Source organism: Gigantopelta aegis, chromosome 4 (assembly GCF_016097555.1).
Source record: "Gigantopelta aegis isolate Gae_Host chromosome 4, Gae_host_genome, whole genome shotgun sequence".
Classification (NCBI taxonomy): domain Eukaryota; kingdom Metazoa; phylum Mollusca; class Gastropoda; order Neomphalida; family Peltospiridae; genus Gigantopelta; species Gigantopelta aegis.
Genome location: NC_054702.1, coordinates 72,526,856 through 72,545,549, shown reverse-complemented (window position 1 = coordinate 72,545,549; position 18,694 = coordinate 72,526,856). Strand labels below are relative to the sequence as shown.

General features: G+C 33.8%; 2 protein-coding genes across 3 annotated transcripts in view; one reads left to right on the top strand and one right to left on the bottom strand.

The window, feature by feature from the left end:
• Positions 1–2,372: 2,372 nt before the first annotated feature.
• On the top strand, positions 2,373–15,500 carry LOC121372251 (probable inactive tRNA-specific adenosine deaminase-like protein 3). Of its 2 annotated transcripts, none has more exons than XM_041498543.1 (9): positions 2,373–2,467; positions 4,470–4,532; positions 6,198–6,252; positions 9,780–9,844; positions 10,434–10,626; positions 11,212–11,323; positions 12,717–12,873; positions 13,491–13,605; positions 15,292–15,500. In XM_041498543.1, the coding sequence occupies exons 1-9, from the start codon at positions 2,431–2,433 to the stop codon at positions 15,467–15,469; spliced, it is 975 nt and encodes a 324-aa protein (XP_041354477.1). In that variant the 5' UTR covers positions 2,373–2,430; the 3' UTR covers positions 15,470–15,500. The 2 variants fall into 2 exon arrangements, with proteins under 2 accessions (XP_041354477.1, XP_041354476.1); XM_041498542.1 differs by lacking the exon at positions 2,373–2,467 and adding an exon at positions 3,068–3,167.
• Positions 15,501–15,949: 449 nt separating this feature from the next.
• The window catches only part of LOC121372250, a 16,806-nt gene continuing 14,061 nt past the window's right edge, over positions 15,950–18,694 (bottom strand). The window contains exons 7-8 of the mRNA XM_041498541.1: positions 18,288–18,410; positions 15,950–17,487 (exon numbers count right to left, since the gene is read on the bottom strand). Coding sequence (XP_041354475.1) covers positions 16,871–17,487; positions 18,288–18,410 — 740 coding nt within the window. The 3' untranslated portion in view covers positions 15,950–16,870. The remainder of the gene's footprint in view (positions 17,488–18,287; positions 18,411–18,694) is intronic.

Below are 18,694 nucleotides of genomic sequence, written 5' to 3'. Positions count from 1 at the left end.
GGAATATACGTATGAAAAATAAACATCCCTACCCTTCACCCTTTTTATTATTATTTGTTTTCCTTCTTAATTATTTTTAATGGGTGACTCGCGTGTAATCTTTAATGGGTGTTTCCTTCTGCCCATGTAGCCCGAGTACTATGACGGTAAGAGGGCTAGAGGGACATTTGGACGGTTGGTAGTCCTATTACAGTCAGAGACCAAACTATGTAATTTTGTGCTGCCTACCAAACCCGCTCTAATACCACAAAAATCCTGTTTAACGTCAAATACCTTTACACCGATAATTTTCGAGTTCCTTGATTTAAAAAAATCCACATATTACTCACTAATACACACACTACAGAAAGAAACCAAATGTCCGTCTAGCCCTCTTACCGTCAGAGTACTCGGGCTACATTCCACGGGTTGAAATTTAGTTTAACTTCATATCTCACATGTTCACTTACTTTTGGCATCGTGGCACCTGTGTTTAAAGACAATGTTCTTCCACAATAAATATGTTTGTTAAATTCTATGTATATGTAGTTTATTTATTTTATTTAAACATGATTAAAGTTCTTATACTGCTTTTATTTCTGAATTTTTAAACTAGATCTATAGCTTTCATATTTGGTGTTGGTGTTCACAAAGTTAAAGTATTTTGAGTGGCTCGTGTTATTAGAGGACAAGGTTTAAGTTTCTGTAAATTTATGCTTTTTTAAAAAAAAACCCCACTATATTTTAACTAATTGCGATTTCTATCATTGTCATTTTATTTTGTTTGTTCATGTATTAATTATAATAGACCACAATACGTGGCACAGCCCATTTATTTAATACATTAACAGTATTAAATACATTAATGTATTAAATACACTGATTCTATTTTATGGTTTTATGTTAGGTACAAGTGTTACCCAAATGATAGCATGTGCACAATATTTACCTTGCCATTAAGAATGTGCTTAAAAATAGAAGAAAAAAATATAAATATCCACAAACCCAGAATATATACTAGTATATATAATGATGGCAATAGTATCACTTAATTGTTTCGCTCAACACACGGGCATAGGAAGGTGCCAAAAAGTGTATGTGTGTGTGTGTGGGGGGGGGGGGGGGGTGACACACACACACACACACACACAAATACATGTATAAATAAAAAAATTAAAAAAAATTCCTGTCCTAGACGGAGGAGCCGACCGAGGCCGACACCTGTGCCCAGGACAGGCGTGCGCTACATCAGCTTGCTCTGAATGTGCACGTTAATTCTCTTGGATTGAACTGAATTGATTAAAATTCATGGCTGCTGCTACAAAGTGAGGGACACACAGACACACACACACATACACACACACCACTTCCTACCCTAGTGCAACATATATATTGGGGTTACAATGTGGTGATCATTTTAAAATGTCTGATGGTATAATACGTTTCACTATTTTGGGTCTCTATAAAAATCGGGAAAATACTCAATGGCCAACAATAACAAGCATTCTGACTAATTTCTGAGAGTACTGCTAAAGCAATAAATGTCCCCTACCTGACCCAACACTTTTTCGTATATCTTAAATTCAAGCGCATACCTCTGTGAAAAGTAGGTAAATCATTATGGAAGTTAAAATTGGTCAGTAACAGTACATAATAAAACTATACATAAAATTGCAGCTCAATATCTCAAATCCTTCTAAAAAACATAGTCCAGAAAATAAATCAAGGGCCGTAATTCCGTCAAAAATGGATAAATCGCCATGAAAGTCAAACTTGATCTGTAACAGTGGATGATAAAGCTATACACAAAGTTTCAGCTCAATATCTCATTGCATTCTAACAAAGAACACCCGGCAAACTATATATATGTGGGACAGATGGACGGACAGACGGACGGAGATGAAACCTATAGTCCCCTCCGGTTGGACCAGTAGAGGACTAATAATAAACCATATTCATTTTATTTGCCAAAATGTGTTGGTAAAAGCAAACAACTAAAAACCACTTGCACATCAATTTCACTTTGTGGTTGTTGGGGCGAGACGTAGCCCAGTGGTAAAGCGCTCGCTCGATGCGCGGTCGGTCTGGGATCGATCCCCGTCGGTGGGCCCATTGGGCTATTTCTCGTTCCAGACAGTGCACCATGACTGGTATATTAAAGACCGTGGTATGTACTACCCTGTCTGTGGGATGGTGCATATAAAAAAATCCCTTGCTGCTAATCAAAAAGAGTAGCTCATGAAGTGGCGACAGCGGGTGTCCTTTCTCAATATTTATGTGGTCCTTAAACATATGTCTGACGCCATATAACCGCAAATAAAATGTGTTGAGTGCGTCGTTAAATAAAGCATTTCTTTTTTTCTTTGTGGTTGTTGACGTTGTTTAGCATAAAATGGCACGTTTTTTGAAGTGATCAGTCTGCTGAATGTTTTGGCTACCCACTTTGGTATTATGAATATTAAACAAAAGAGGCAAAAACATATTTCAGGTAATAAAGAATGGGGTGGGTGGGGTGCAAGTAACGAAACACTGAAAACGAACTTGTACAGTTGTAGTTTAATTCCTCCAATTGTTGGAGAAAAAAAAAATTCAATGATTTATCCTAGTTGTACAACTTGTAGTTCGTCAATGCAGTCGACGTTAATCTTGATGGCCTATGATTTAGCCTATTAAAAACACCGCCAGTGTGTCACTGCCGACTGCTTTATCACAGACCCATTTTAATGGGGGGTTTTATTATCTGATTTAGCCTTTGATTCAAGATAAAAGTAAAAAGTTGTAATTTTTTTCTCAAATGCCCAACTTTGGATATAATATCCACCTAGTCCCCCCCCCCCCCCTTTATTATTTTTATACATATACACACGCGCACATGCACACACACACATAATGAATTTGAATTTAATGGCCGATATTTTCACCAAATATAGATCTGGAACAGCTATGGGTACCCCCTTTGTTGTCACATAGGCTAACATCTATAGGCCTAGCTATGTCATTCTGGACTCGTAAATATTGGATTCAAACTCTTTGTCAACCAGATATATATATGGGCTAGTCATCAGCTAGTTCTGAGGATATTCTAACTTTCTTCACTTGTCTCAATTCACACCACCCTCACATCAAATTCACCATGGAGATTAGCCAAGACTGGGCACCATTCCTGGATGTAAAAGTGATTAGTGATGGTAATTCTTTCCAGACAGACTTATTTTCTAAAGAAACAGCTTCACACAGATACCTCCCACCTACTGGTTGCCACCCCCCGTCATGTTTTCAACTCTTATCCCCTGCAGTGGAGCTCTCAGAATACGTCATATTTGTAGCAAGGCGGAATTGGCTGAGAAACATCTTGTCGAATTTTGCAGTTACTTACAGAGTTGTGGTTACAAATGTTAAAAAAATTTGAAAATGTTTGATGAAGCCAAAATTAGACCTAGAAACGAACTTCTGATCATAGAGACAGTGTTAACTCTGACATCATCCTGTGGGTCAGTACCTCGCCAGCCTGATATACAACTAGCCCAAGATGACTTTCTACATCAAACATACTCTATAAACCAAATTCAGTATGTTGGACAAACTATCAACAGTTTTAGCACCAGACTTTCAGGGCACAGACATAATACTAAATATAATAAGACAGCTAAAGCCCCACATGTAGCCCCCCACTTTAATATCCCAGGTCACTCCCTTAGTTGCACTCTCCTTCAAAGAGTTGCTGTTCAGGACCAAGCCAAAATTAATTTGGCTGAATCTATTTGGATGCAACGTTTGAACTGTGTGTGACCAAAAGGACTGAATGAATATGATCAGAGTGGCAGATAAACCACACTGCTTGTTTGGACTATTGTTTTAATCTTAGCTTATGGTCTGATACCACTGTAGTTTTACCCTCCTGCCCAGGAACCACCCACTGGCTATGTCAGAGACTGGATTCATGGTCAGCGTGCCTGAACCTTCAAGGATATGGGCACATTAATAGAGTTCCATTCCCATTCTGTAGTTTTACTGACTGGGTTAACTATACTTGAGTTTTAGCCAAGCACACTTGTTACAGTACTACACCTTTTATACCTGTGAGTTTTCTGTTTCTCCTCATACTCTTGAAAAAGTCTGTATTATGCAGATGAAATGTTGAGTTTTAACTTTGTGTTGTGGGTTTTTTTTTTAGAATTGGATGGTTTTAGACAAAGACTTTTGGTTTTTATTTATTATTTTTAGTTAGGGTTAGGGGAGGGTGGGACCGGGTGGATATTTTCCCGAGTTGTTCCATGTGTCATTTTGCCCTTGGTCACAAGCTCAGATCCAGGAGTTTGTGAGGGGTGGGAGGCACCGGACATGGTAAGAGGTATTTGAACAGGCTTTTATTTATGATAAAAAAAAAGTGAAAAAAAGGATGGGTGTGTCTGGGTCCTCTTCATAAAATACCTCTGTTGGCCCATTTAAATTACTGCAGATTTACTGTAGAATGCCTTCATTCTTTATAGATGATGTGAAACTTCAGCCAGAACCGGTGCTGGATGAGTTGTACTACAGACCTGTCAGTTTGGGTAAGAGTTGCATATAATTGACACACATTTTCCTGGTTTTTGGACAAGCATGTGTGAGACAGAGATGAGTACTGGTAATTGTCATAAACCTTAAACATCAAAACTGAAAAAATATTGGTTGAAGTCGCCATGTCAAAGTAACAAAAAATAATTGTTAAAGGGACATTCCTGAATTTGCTGAACTTTTAAGATGTTATCGACTAACAAAGACTTTTTAACGATTGTAATTACATATAAAATATATTTTTCTTAATACAATATTAGTGGCTGTATATTAAACATGTTTCTGATCATTCTAATATTTGTACTGGGTTAAATTTCATTTTATTTCCAAATTATTTTATACTGCTTAAACACTTGTGTTTAAAGGGACATTCCTGAGATTGCTGCACGTTTTAAGATGTTATCGACTAATAAAGACTTTTTAACGATTGTAATTACATATCAAACATATTTTTCTGCATAAAATATTAGTGGCTGTATATTAAACATGTTTCTGATCGTTCTAATATTTGTACTAGGTTAAATTTCATTTTATTTCCAAAAATATAATTTTTTCGTACATACGAAATTATTTGAAGACAAATCCAGTTTGGGCTTCTTACAAATATTAAGACGACCAGAAACACATTGAATATACAGACATTGATATTCTAAACCAGAAAATATATCTAATATGTAAGTTTAATCGTAGAAATATTTTATTAGTCGGAAACATCTTACAATGCAGCAAACTCAGGAATGTCCCTTTAATATATATATATATATATATATATATATATATATATATTTATATATTTAATACAGATGCAATATAATGTCATTTTAGTATGAACAAATCAAATTCTTGATATCAAGAAATCTAATTCATAATATACATGTACTATTCAACTTTCACTAGGGATATTTGGGGAAAAAACATGTAAAGTAAAGCAGCTACATTTATAGTAATTTCTAAATGGTAATGTATGTAACAGCCAAATCTCATAGTCTCATTGATCACAGTTTGCACAAATTTAAGATATGAACATGAAAATTGTGTATCATGACGTATTTTGGAACATCCCTAGTGAAAGTTCAGTAGTATGTTAAAGAACTCATAACTGGATAGTTTGGTTCCAAACATATATATATATATATATATACGGCATCTAAAGTTATGTAGTAGCATTGATAATAAGTGCTAGTACTGGCAGTAGCTAGTGGGAATTTCCACTCTGTTAATTGGTAGAACGCTGGACTCATACTATGAGTGATTCGAAATCTCCTTAATTAAGGAGTTACATGTAGTTACAAGTATATTCTGTTAAATAATAAATATTAAATGTTTGCTTATGAAGAACAGACAGTGGCTTCTTGAAATATTTTTACTGTTTCATTGTACTTCTCTCATATTACCAGTACTATGAGCATTGTGACTACACAACTTTATATTTTAACTGTTTCATTGTACTTCTCTCATATTACCAGTACTATGAGCATTGTGACTACACAACTTTATATTTTAACTGTTTCATTGTACTTCTCTCATATTACCAGTACTATGAGCATTGTGACTACACAACTTTATATTTTAACTGTTTCATTGTACTTCTCTCATATTACCAGTACTATGAGCATTGTGACTACACAACTTTATATTTTGTCTTTGTTTATATTTTTCAGTTGATGTATATGCATGTGTTATTGAAAACCGGAAAGAAACATCTAAGCTTGTAAAGTATGTATTGCATGTGTGTATATTTAAATAGTGAAATTATCTATATGTTGATAGAATGTTTTATTAGAAACATTTTTCGAAACGAATATCTAGAGAATTCATCACAAGTGTTTGTTAATATGGTAAATATCAACCAAGTCTACGTTAATTGGTATTTGTCGAGGCTCTGCCTGGACAAATACTGATAAACTAGACGAAGTTGATATTTTCCATGTAAAAAAACATGAGTAGCGAATTCTATTTATCCTATAGCCTCTATTAGAAACATACTTATCTGCCCTTGGTTTTCATTGCGCTAAGCGGCCCCAATTAGCCACTAAATTATTTCCGTCGCATTACGCTGATAAAATTTTCTATTACTATTATTGTTTGTCAGATTTTGTGCAATCTCCTTCTTTTACAGAAAAGAAAATGTACAATATGTTTTGTGCTCAACAAAAATACTTACGAACACGTGTGGGGGAGGGGACCAAGAAAAATGGCTCATTGATGATTGACTCGTTAAAACGGCACCTTAATAAAGTTTTGATATCTGCAAGTAATATGCATGTGTTTGTGTAAATATCACTGTGTACAAATGGAAGTGTACATTAATTTGACTAAATGACTAGCTGCGATTTTCTGTACGCTAGCTGCATTATTAACTATGACCTATGCAGTAGTTAATAATGAAACTAAGATACAGAAATTCACTTCCTCGCCTAACAATAAGATTTCTACTGTATGACTCGCAAACAAATCGGAACAGCGAGTCCAATGTCATTGTAACGGACATGATCGACTATCTACCTATTGGAATGCCCTTGATATTAATATTAGAAATTTAAATTCTTTTAACAAATTTAAAAAGGCAATATTTCCACTAAAACAAACACCACATAAATACTTTTTATATTCTGGATCACGCTCAAACCAAATTATACATTGTAGACTCCGTTTAGATTGTAGTGATCTAAATGCCCACAGATTTTTAAGACACATTTATGATAATCCTTATTGTCGTTGTGGCCATCCTTTTGAAGATACAGTCCACTTTCTGTTCTCTTGTTCTTTGTATGATCAAATTCGCCCAACCATGTTCTTTTATAACAGAGGCTTCGACATTAAAGCAGTGCTTTTTGGAAATAAGGATTATCCTTCTGAATTGAACCTAAAGATAGTACAATCTGTGCACAATTTTATTACTTTAACAAAGCAATTCACTTTATAATTATACATTACCTAGTATATATATTATTATTATTATATTGGTCTGGTGCACCATTTGCATGTTTCGCTTAAAATTTGTATTATATATGGTTTACACACGTAGCTCATGTATATTTACGAATGCGAGTTCATTATCTAACAAAGTATTTGTAGTTTGTATGCAATGGCTGAAATGTTATTTATGTAATGTTATCTTTCATGTTCATCATTTATTTCAATTAATGTATTATGTCAAATTATATCGTGGAGAGGCATTTACTTAGGCCTACAGCCTGTTTGCCGATCCATTTCATTTATTTCAAATGCATAAATATTGTTTTAAAAAAAAAAACTATCAACCTGCAATTATTAATATTATGCACAACCATTAAGTATTCCATGGTATATATATAAATATAATATATATATATATATATATATATAGCAAGTGCCCCCCACTTTTCAGATATTTTGCTTTATAATAGTGATAGTGTAAAAGTGTGTAAATATAAAAGTGTGGCCCCCTCCCCACACTTTTTAGCACCTTCCTGCACCACTAATCTCTCTCTCTCTCTCTCTCTCTCTCTCTCTCTCTCTCTCTCTCTCTCTCTCTCTCTCTCTCTCTCTCTCTCTCTCTCTCTCTCTCTCTCTGCATACATTCTCTCTCCCCCCCCGCCTTGCCACCTTCATATGCCACTGGTATATGTACATAGATAAAACCTTTTTTTTTTTGAATGTGCGTGTTAGTCTGGGTTATGTTTTTGGTTGTGCATGTGTACTGGTGTGTGGGCTTGTTTTGTAGGCTTGTTTTGTAGGCTATTGTTTATTTGTTACTGGGGTTTTCTTTTTTTGGGGGGGGGGAGGTAAAATTGTTGAGGGGGGGTATTTTTAAAATATTAGGTTTTTTGTTTTGCCTGCCACTTAGCTTATAATCATGTATAGAACAATGTCTTCATTTTAACATTTAACCTTAAATAATCGGCATGCAAGACTAACATAAATATGTTTACACAGATATTTTGATGTAAACAAAACAAATACTGTTACTATAGGTTTTTAGGTTAAAATATATATTTAGCTGTTATTACAGCAAAATTTACACTTTATAATGCAATGTATACAAGTGTAATCAATTTACAGCAAATGAAATATTTAGTCAACCAGGTGCATGTGCAGGAAATTGTGTAGACTGCCATGGCTAGTGGTGTTTTTAGGGGAGGGGTCGGGTCATGTGTCCCCAGAAATACGCTGAAAAAAACAAAACAAACATAATATTGCACGTGGGGAAGGGGACTGTTCTGATTGGAATATTACATATAGTCCGTCCCATCCTACAAACATGTTGTTTTGTTGTTTTTGTAAATAATTTTATTTTAAGTTTGGTTTGACGTAAAAATAAAAATAAACGTTTTTTGGAAATAACTAAAATATACTATTTTTGTGTGTAATTTAGAAAACAAGCAGCTCAGAAATAAATAACTTGTAAACTCCACAGTGTGAAAAAATGCGTTCCCCTGGGATGCACTATGAACATAATGTTTCTATTATCTTTTACAACGGTGTTACTGTCACACACACAATTCATTAAGACTGCAGGTGTGTTTGTATGTTTAAATGAAATTATGATAATTAATGTGAGGTGAGATTGCAGCTTTAAAACAAAAAACAAAAAAATTTCCATGCAAGAAAACCAAAACAATCAAGCTCGCTAGATTCATCTCCTATATTTAACACATGGTCAGTTATAACAAAATGCAATTTCATCAACTTAATTTTTCCCTGTATCATTCTTTATTTTTAAAGCATAGGTGGGGACATTTATGATGCCAGGGACTGGCATGCATAAATCTCAGCTGAAAATTCACAAACAACTGTGGCCATCGGCTCTTCCCAGTAACCGGAACGCGCCGGAAGTTGTTAGTGGTTAGGGGACGTAACTCTGCCTATATTTTTTTTGCGAATTTCTAATAGAGGCTATAACACTTCTAAAATAACATTTTCATTCGATATTTAGTAAATTACAGTACTAAAGTCACCTCCATCGATAATATAACTTCATCACGATTAGCACAAATCAGTTTGACGTCATACATTTTAACTAAATCTTATGAAAACATTACACTTAGGTATACATGTCTTGTTGGTTTGTAAACAAATGACCCATTGACAGTAACTAGAGACCTTGCAAATTTGCATATACCTTTAAATTTGCAGACCATTATTAACTGGGTTAATACACTAAATTATCACATGGGTTTATGACATGGATATTATGGGTAAGTTAAGGATAAATGTACTTATATATATTCATATTTCATAATAAACTTTGTTTTTTTTAGGCAACTGTCAGTTGATCTTCCCCTGGGAGAATTGCAACATTTAAAAAGAGTTAAATCTATAAAAGGTATATATTAATTGGTTATACTACTGTAGTCTTTATACATGTTTTGAGTTTAATCTGAACCAACAGTCAAGATAAGTTTTATAGTATTGTAGTTTTTTGAAAATGTGTAGAAGTAAGTTCCCATCATGATGCATGTTAAATGATCAAGTCGATTCATATTTGTCACTAATATGATCTTTTATTGATTTGTCACATGGCAATATAGGGTTGGGATATAGCTCAGTGGTAAAACATTCACCTAATATGGGCCCTTTGGGCTATTTCACATTCCAGCCAGTGCTCCATAGATGTGTAACAAGACCATGGTATATATTCATACTATCCTGTCTGTGGAATGATGCATATAAAAAAATCCCTTGTTGCTAATCAAGAAGAATAGTCCCATGAAATGGCGGTAGTGGGATTCCTTTCTCGTCATTTGTGTGGTCATAACTATATATCTGGCAGCATATAATGTTTTGAGTGCATCATTAATAAAATATGGTTTTGTTTCCATGCCAGTATATTAAAAGCATGTCATGTTAAATTATATTCAGATATTCACAAATAGAATATTTTGATTATAAAAAAAAATTTGTTCCATTTTTAGATGACCATCTTGAAATCATCCTCGGTGTGAAGTCTTATGTGGAAGAGTGCTGTAAACTGAGTGAAGTTAAGAGTCGTTACAACTCACTTGGAAAACCTTTCCTCGTTAAGGTTCCTGCTGTGGCACCAGAGACGAGAAAGCAATATGAAGAATCAATCCAGTGGTGGCCAGTGTCATTCCATGAGGACAAAAAGTTGGTACAAAGAGGACTTTCAACTTGACACACAAGACTTTTAAAGTTGTTTTCTTTCAACAGATTTTAATGCTTTGCTAAAGTTATACACTAAACCAGCTACAGTATTAATAAACGTTTGTGTTTCTTTAATACATATTGCTTTAAAGTATGAAAAGTTTAAAGCAGATTTTTCTGTTTACTTTATTTATACAGTTACTTAAAAGTGCTGTTGAAACTAAAGTCAGTTATGTAACAATATTTGTACATATTTATTTAATAGTCCACTGAGTGACTATTGTGTTCTAAACCAATAGCCCACGGGCAAATTGTGGTAGTTAGACTGCCAAGTACATTATTCAACCATTGCGATAAACAATGAATAAAAATATTTGCACTTTAAAAGGACTGAAATATTTTAAATGAAGTTTATTTTTGTCTTTATAGAATCAAATATTTTAATCATGTATTATTGTAAGAAAAATTGGGGGGAGGGGTGAGTTTAGAACTTCATGGTTCCTTGATTTCTTACAGAATCATCTTCACGATTAATTGATTTCAAATAGAGAGTTTTCATATTAAAAAAATAATTGTCTTTTTTCACAGAATTGCTCATCTCCTGTCTGGTAACTATTTTTCTGATGATTCTCTTGACATAGTCTATAAACACATGGATCAAGCCATTGACTTGGCACGGAAAGCCAAAGAGAAAAATCAGGTAACAGGTTTTCTACTATTCAGAATTGATTTTAAATGGTTAAAATGTATTTAATATTTGGAAATCTGTTGGGGTTTTTTTCCAGAAAAACTAGTCCATAAACTTAAAAAACATTTATGACAATTTTAAATCTTTAGCAGAATATTTCTTAAATCTAACAAATAATTGTATCACTGGACATATTGTTTCATTCTACTTGTTCATATTTATAATACATGTATCAGTAAAATAACTGGTAACAAAATTAAAATGCTGATTATTTTGTAGCATAAAAAATATTCTACAATAATAGGTCACACTGTTAAGAACATTGCTATTCAAGCATTTGGTTAATAACTGTGGTATTCTTATTAAACATTAATTAATCAATTACAAGGAAAGATAAAGCCGGGCTTCTAGAATTTTTATAAAATCCACTATCCATGGGATCAGTGATTTTAAAAATTTACTAGCCACAATTAAAAATTCACTAGCCCTACTCAGTGTTTCTGCCAGAGGGTAAAATAGGTATGGTGCCTACCCAGATTTTTGGTAGATTGAATTTTTTTTAAGTTAACCTTTTGATAAAATTAATTATTCTTATCATTACTGTATGCTTTTCTTAACCCTAACCCTAAACTTAACCCATTTTCTTTCTTAGGGAGGCCTCCCATACCTCCTGTTGACTGTTGAATTCAATTCCATAGCGCCATACCCAAACATTTCTTTCTGGCAGAAACACTGCAGTACTGTACTTTAAGTTAAAACAATTTTACTAATTATGCTCGTAATATTAATAATTGGATATGTCACCTGAAGAAGGAGATAGAGCTTAAAAACACTAACAAAATAGACCTAACTGCAGCATTTGATAAATTTCTTTTCACTAGCCGTCGGGCATGGAATAATAGTTATTTACTAGCCCAACACTGAAATTCACTAGCCATGGGAGTCGGGCTGCCATAATCTAGAAGCCCTGGATAAACGTATTTATAATAGTAATATTGTGGAGTGGAATAGGAGTACTGTAAACTGAGAAAATGCTTGCAACTAAATTTTGCATCAATTGTGGCCAACTTCAAGTTGCGAAATTTATGCACATACATTAGTTACATTGCAGATATGCACTGCAGACACCAGCAGTTGTTTGTCAATTTACATGCTATGGTCGGAGTTTGTGAGAGACAGAAAAAAGCATGTCATATATTAATCCAGTATACAGTAAATTTGTGTTTTAGAAGAGTTGAAAATCATCTGGATATTTTTAGAATTCTGGATTTTAGTACTGCATGAAAACTGTTCCTTTCATTATTGTTTGTTCAAGATTTTACAGTAAACCCCTACTTAAATTCAGAACCCTACAAAGTTTCTGATTTTTTTTTTATCTCTAATGTTATTTTCCTCCCTGTTTTAGAAACCTGTAGGAGCCATCATTGTAGACCCTGTTACGGACACTGTTATTGCCAAGTCACATGACCTGAGTTGTGGGGATCACCCACTACAACATGCTGTCATGGTAGCAGTTGATTTGGTTGCTCGGTCACAACAGGGAGGGATATGGAACCTTGAAGGTAAACATTTTTGTGAATAGTTAATATCCTTGTAGTTGAGTAGTATGGGTGTCTGGTAGCTGAAATAATAGGGAATGTAATTTGTGCCTAAAAAAATAATTGAAACCGCACCTGTCCTTTGCTGTGGTTTAAAAAACCTTCTAGCTTGGCATAGAACTGTATCTCACTTTTTTGTCTTGTTTATCTGGTTTATAAAAAACAGCTTCTGGTCAAATCAGCAAACTGCTTGTTAATTTATTAGCCCAACCCAAAAGCACCACTCCTGTATTAACAATATGTATTTCAGTCTTCATACTGTGGAATATACATGTATAGTGATTACACCCTAATGTAAAACAATAAACCACTAAACATTTAATAAGGATAATTAATATAGTTTGCACAAGAGATCTTCTGGCATCAAAAGGGGTATCCTCCAAGAAATCGTATATACATGTATTTTAACATATTGGGTAATTATTTATGGGCACCAATAGTTATTATATATGATAATTCTCAAGCTTACCTAACAAGTATACGAAAAACCTTCAGTATTGTTACACCTGGCAAATAGAGTGCAGTATACTCTTTAGTGTTGCAAATATTTTATAAAATAATGATTTGTTTTTCCTCCACAGATGAAGACATGTTTTATTGTGATTGCACAAGGTCTCTAACAGAAGAAGAAAAGAAATCTGGACCATACTTGTGTACAGGATATGACCTGTATGTTACAAGGGAACCATGTGTCATGTAAGTTCGCTGTGTATACTATAGTATAGTCTAATATTTGTACAGAATACATTGTTGTTAGATTAATACTAATTCTTAATAGGTCTTAAATTGTGTAGCAAGAATCATAAAGGAGAATTAAATGACTGGGGACTGGTGTAAAGTGAGTTACCTCCCTTATTTACCATATCTTATGGTGAAGAAGTTGGCATCAAATACCATATAATACAGAGGCATGTTCAGGAAGACAAGCGATCGCAATCACTTGCTGGATTATTTTTTTTTTTGTGCCGATCATTAGGTCAATGTAATATGATAGAAGACAATGGTACCAGTCAAATTATTTGCAAGTGCTGTGCCTCCTGATGACTCCACAGGACTGTCTCTTGAAGGTTTAATTTGTTTTGTTTTCTTGTTGATGACTGTTCTGAAATTGCATCCAACTGACCAGTCACATATTATTTAGTTATAAGAGAGAAAAAAAATATTAGATTGTTAATTTTGTGTATATTTAAACAAGCAACCGACCCTGTATCCTGTCACAGGGTCAAAGGGGTGGGACATAGTCCAGTGGTAAAGTGTTCTCCTTAGAATCGATCCCCATCAGTGTAACTATTGCACAATTTCTCATTCCAGCCAATACATCATGACTAGTATATCAAAGGCCATGGTATGTGCTATCCTATCTGTGGAATGGTGCATATAAATGATCTCTTGCTACTAATGGGAAAAATATAGTGGGTTTCCTCTCAAAGACTATATATGTCAAAATTACAAAATGTTTGACATCCAATAGCCGATGATTAATAAACAGTGTGCTTTAGTGCTGTCATTAAACAAAACAAAGTTAGAGCCTATGGTACAAAGTTAGGCTTAAAATACAGAGACGACAAATAATATTAAGCTATTTAAAGGGACATACCCTAATTTTTAAACACTGCAGCATATATTTGACTATTATTGCAATTTTTGATAACTGAAATCATACTTAACTTAGATTTTATTGTTTAGATTATCCATTTCCGTACATTCGAAGTGTTTTTGGTCAAACTAGTGTTTTTAATATCACAAAATGCATTTCTCATATTTTTAAAAACGTATGTGCATCTGAGAGGTAACAGTTATGTAGTCGAGTTTTAGTTTATTTTAGAGGGTATTCCACCAGTTCATCACAGACTCATGTTTCACTCAATTGTAACTTTATCCAAATATGTTACAGGTTTGTAAATTAACTAAATTTAGAACTTTCATGGGCTGAAACTAGGGTCTGTCCCTGAAAAACTTGTTTCAAAAATAAATTGCAATGGACAAACATGTAAAGTAATGGTGTCTTCATTAGAGCAATAGAATCACTATGAGTGTATCTTTTGATATTTTGTTAAGTTTTAAGAGCTATTCATTATATATACTTTGTAACTATTTATGTTAATTAAGTAAGTCATTGAGACCAAGTTTTGTTGTTGTTTTGTGTTCGTTTTTAAAATGTCCAATATATTTTGTATGTATTTGTGCTTCTGTACAATATATAACTATTAAAGTTTGTAATATATTTATTTATGAATAGAGTTTTGTATGCCAATCCAGAAATAAAAATAAATAATTATTTTAAAATGTCTGGCTTAAAAAAAGCAAATTGTGATTGTGCTTTATAAAATGTTTTTAATAATTACATCTAATTATGTATATTTTTTATATAATTTTTTGTAGGTGCTCAATGGCTCTAGTACATTCACGTATCAGTCGGGTATTTTACGGCAGTACTCAAGAGTTTGGTGCTCTTGGCACCAGGTACAAGATACACTGTCAGAGAGGTCTCAACCACCATTATGAAGTCTTCAGATTTGTTTATAGGGAAGAATGTAGTGATCTCTTTGAAAATGGTTAACATGTAACTCAAAATATATTATATTTTATTTTATCTGTGTTTTGGTTATTTGTTATTGCTTGTTAACAACAACGTTCCAGCTTGATATTAAACTTGACAACTTGATGAGCTTGTAGTTGGTATTGAGTTAGAAATTGTTGGCAGAGAATTAGTTTTAAAGATTTAATAAATTTTTGAAGTTGTACTAGTCAGTAAATTAATTAATTAATGATAATGCAGTTGAATAACAGTCCAAGACCCTTAGTCAACCAATATTACAAATATACATTTGATTTCGCAGATTTTTTAAATTATAATTATCAAAATAGATTCTGTGAAAATAATATACGCAGTACATGTGCAGGACAAAGTTGAAATGTTTTTGTTTTTCTGAAGTGATTGCTAATGCCACTAGATATGGTTGATGCTAAATTGTACATTATATTACAGAACTACGATAAAACAGATATACCACACACATGCTAACAAAAATGATAAAAAAGCAGTAACAAATTCTTTATTTGGCTTTAAAAAAAGCCATGTCATCTGTTGGAAAAACCATTTTAAAAGTACTGTACCATATCGATATAAACACATGAATGTGATCTGATCTCAGTTTGCTTGCTGGTTGTTGACATCAGTCAGACTGGTAGTGAAGCATTGTGATAAAACAGATAATAAATGTTTAAAACAATATATGTAATTATTTACATACATATACATTATTATAATTATTTATTTACAAATGCGTAAATGAAATGTACAAGAGGTAACAAAGATTTAATTACAAAAGTTTGATTACAATTATTATTTTAGTTCAATTAATTATAGAGGCAAAATCCAAATATTTATATTATTTGTTTGAAAAATATACTAATTTTTAAACCGGTCTTGACAACTCGAAAAATATCTATATTTTAAATATAATAATATATACAGGAATTTAATACTGTTTTCATTTGACTGTCAAAGGTAACAATGTTTAAAAGGTCATGCTAAGTTTGGTTTACTATCAAAGGCTGCACCATTTATTATATATGAACCAGAATATCTACCACACTTAAACGAAATGATATTGATTTTTAATAACCTCTTTATTTTTAAAATTAAAAATATAGCATATTAAGTTAGTGGAAGAGGCTTGCTTTATTTAATCAGAAATCTGTAATTAGTTTTTGCACTAAGATTATCAATATTTTTTTGTATGTTTGTTCCTATTTATCCATAGAAAGCTGCAGTTTGATGCCTGACTCTTAATTGTTTCAGATGTGTATTGGCTTCAGTTACTCAACATCATTTCTATATTATAAGAGAGACCGATTTCTCTGGAGAAGCATTATTAACTGTAACAACAGCTGAGTTTTCTATTGAAGTCCTGGCGGAATTGTATAGCCATTAGATCATTCTTTTGCTGAAATAATTTTAACAATCTTCATCCCCATAGTCACCACAATCGTCTGGCTCGCAGTCATCATATGGCTCTTCCTCTACTGGATCTTCCTCCTTGAGTTCGGGCTCACATTCTTCATCGTTAGGCTCACATTCTGCATCCTCATCCTCATATTCACCTTCATCGCATTCTTCTCCGCCTTCCGCCATTTCCTCCATTTCCTCAACTTCTTTCATTAAATTTTCTATTTCTTGAAAGTCTTGCTCAAGTTCATCCTCTCCACCTTCCTGAACCAGCTCTTCTTCTTGAACCAGCTCTTCTTCTTGAACCAGCTCTTCTTCCTGAGCCGGCTCACCTTCATCAGCCGGTTCACCTTCAACTTGCTCACCTTCAACCTGTTCACTTTCATCACCTTCACCAACCTGCTCACCATCGGCATTGTCGCCATCAAAATTGTTTTCAATATTTGTTTCATTAATTTCAGTGTTCTCAATGTTTGTGTTGGTTGTGTAATAATTGTTTTCTATGTGGTAATCTGGCCCATAATCATGATATCCATGACCGTAATGGTCACCTCCCCATCCCATTCCAAAGCCAAAATGTGAGCCCATGTGATTATGACCTCCTAAGGCACTTCCAATGAGCAGTCCTGAAAAAAAACAATATTACAATTTCACAGTAAGAACTGGAGAAATGCATTAAACGCTCAACTTATTATATCATTCATAGTGAACGGAAGTCAAACTTATATGCTAATTATTATTTAGAATTATTTAAGTTTGCATTTGAATGTGTATCTAGTAGTGTTGGCTGGAATTTCATCATGTAGAAAATCCTCAAATTTGGGCAAACACAATGGAGAAATTTGGGCTGAATGAGCTGGCCTGAACAGCTTTTCCCATGTATTTCCGTCATCCTACCCACAATATTAGATGTAATCCATGTAAAAATGTGTGGTGATTCGTTTGCAACCCTATATAGCTGTTTGACAGTAATGTTAATATGAATAAATGTTGTAATCCAGATTTGGCCACTTCTATTTAATTCGGGCATAAATTGCCATGCCCCCGCCCATGCCTTACAAAAATGTGAGTCTGTACGCCTATGTGCTTTATAATAACTGTGTTCAAATCTGGCTTCACCAATGTTGTTTTATCAGGTAACTGGGGTGGGACGTAGCCCAGTTGTAAAGCGCTCTTTTGATATGCAGTCAGTCTGGGATCAATCCCCATCAGTGGGCCCTTTGGGCTATTTCTCATTCCAGCCAGTGGTATGTACTATCCTATCTGTGGGATGATGCATATGAAATATCCATTGCTACTAATGAAAAAATGTAGCAGGTTTTCTCTTTAAGAAATGTTTGACATCCAATAGCCAATGATTAATAGATCAATGTGCTCTAGTGGTGTTGTTAAACAAAACAAAATTGTTTTTATCAGGTAAACCTACCAGTTAAAAAGTCACCACTTCCACTTGATCGTCGTCGCCGATCATCTTGAATGATCACAGTCGTCGATGAGTTGTCATAATTTTTCTGCTTCCGTCGCATATTCTGTGACTGTTGGTACTGACCTAAGTAAAGACAAAATTCACTCATTATTATAAAAAAAATTATTAGCTTAATCTGACCACCAAAACGATTGACACTTTTAAAATGGGATCTATGACATTGTGTCATGAATCAATTCTACAAGAAGACTGCAACTACCCAGGACAATATACTGTTCAAACTCTTAATCAGGACTGGCACTCTCCCAGACAAGACCATTCTTACTTTGAAGGAGGATTTCCACTCTTGGACAATACACCATTCTTACTCTTATGGAAGATTGCCACTCCTGATACATGATTACGAA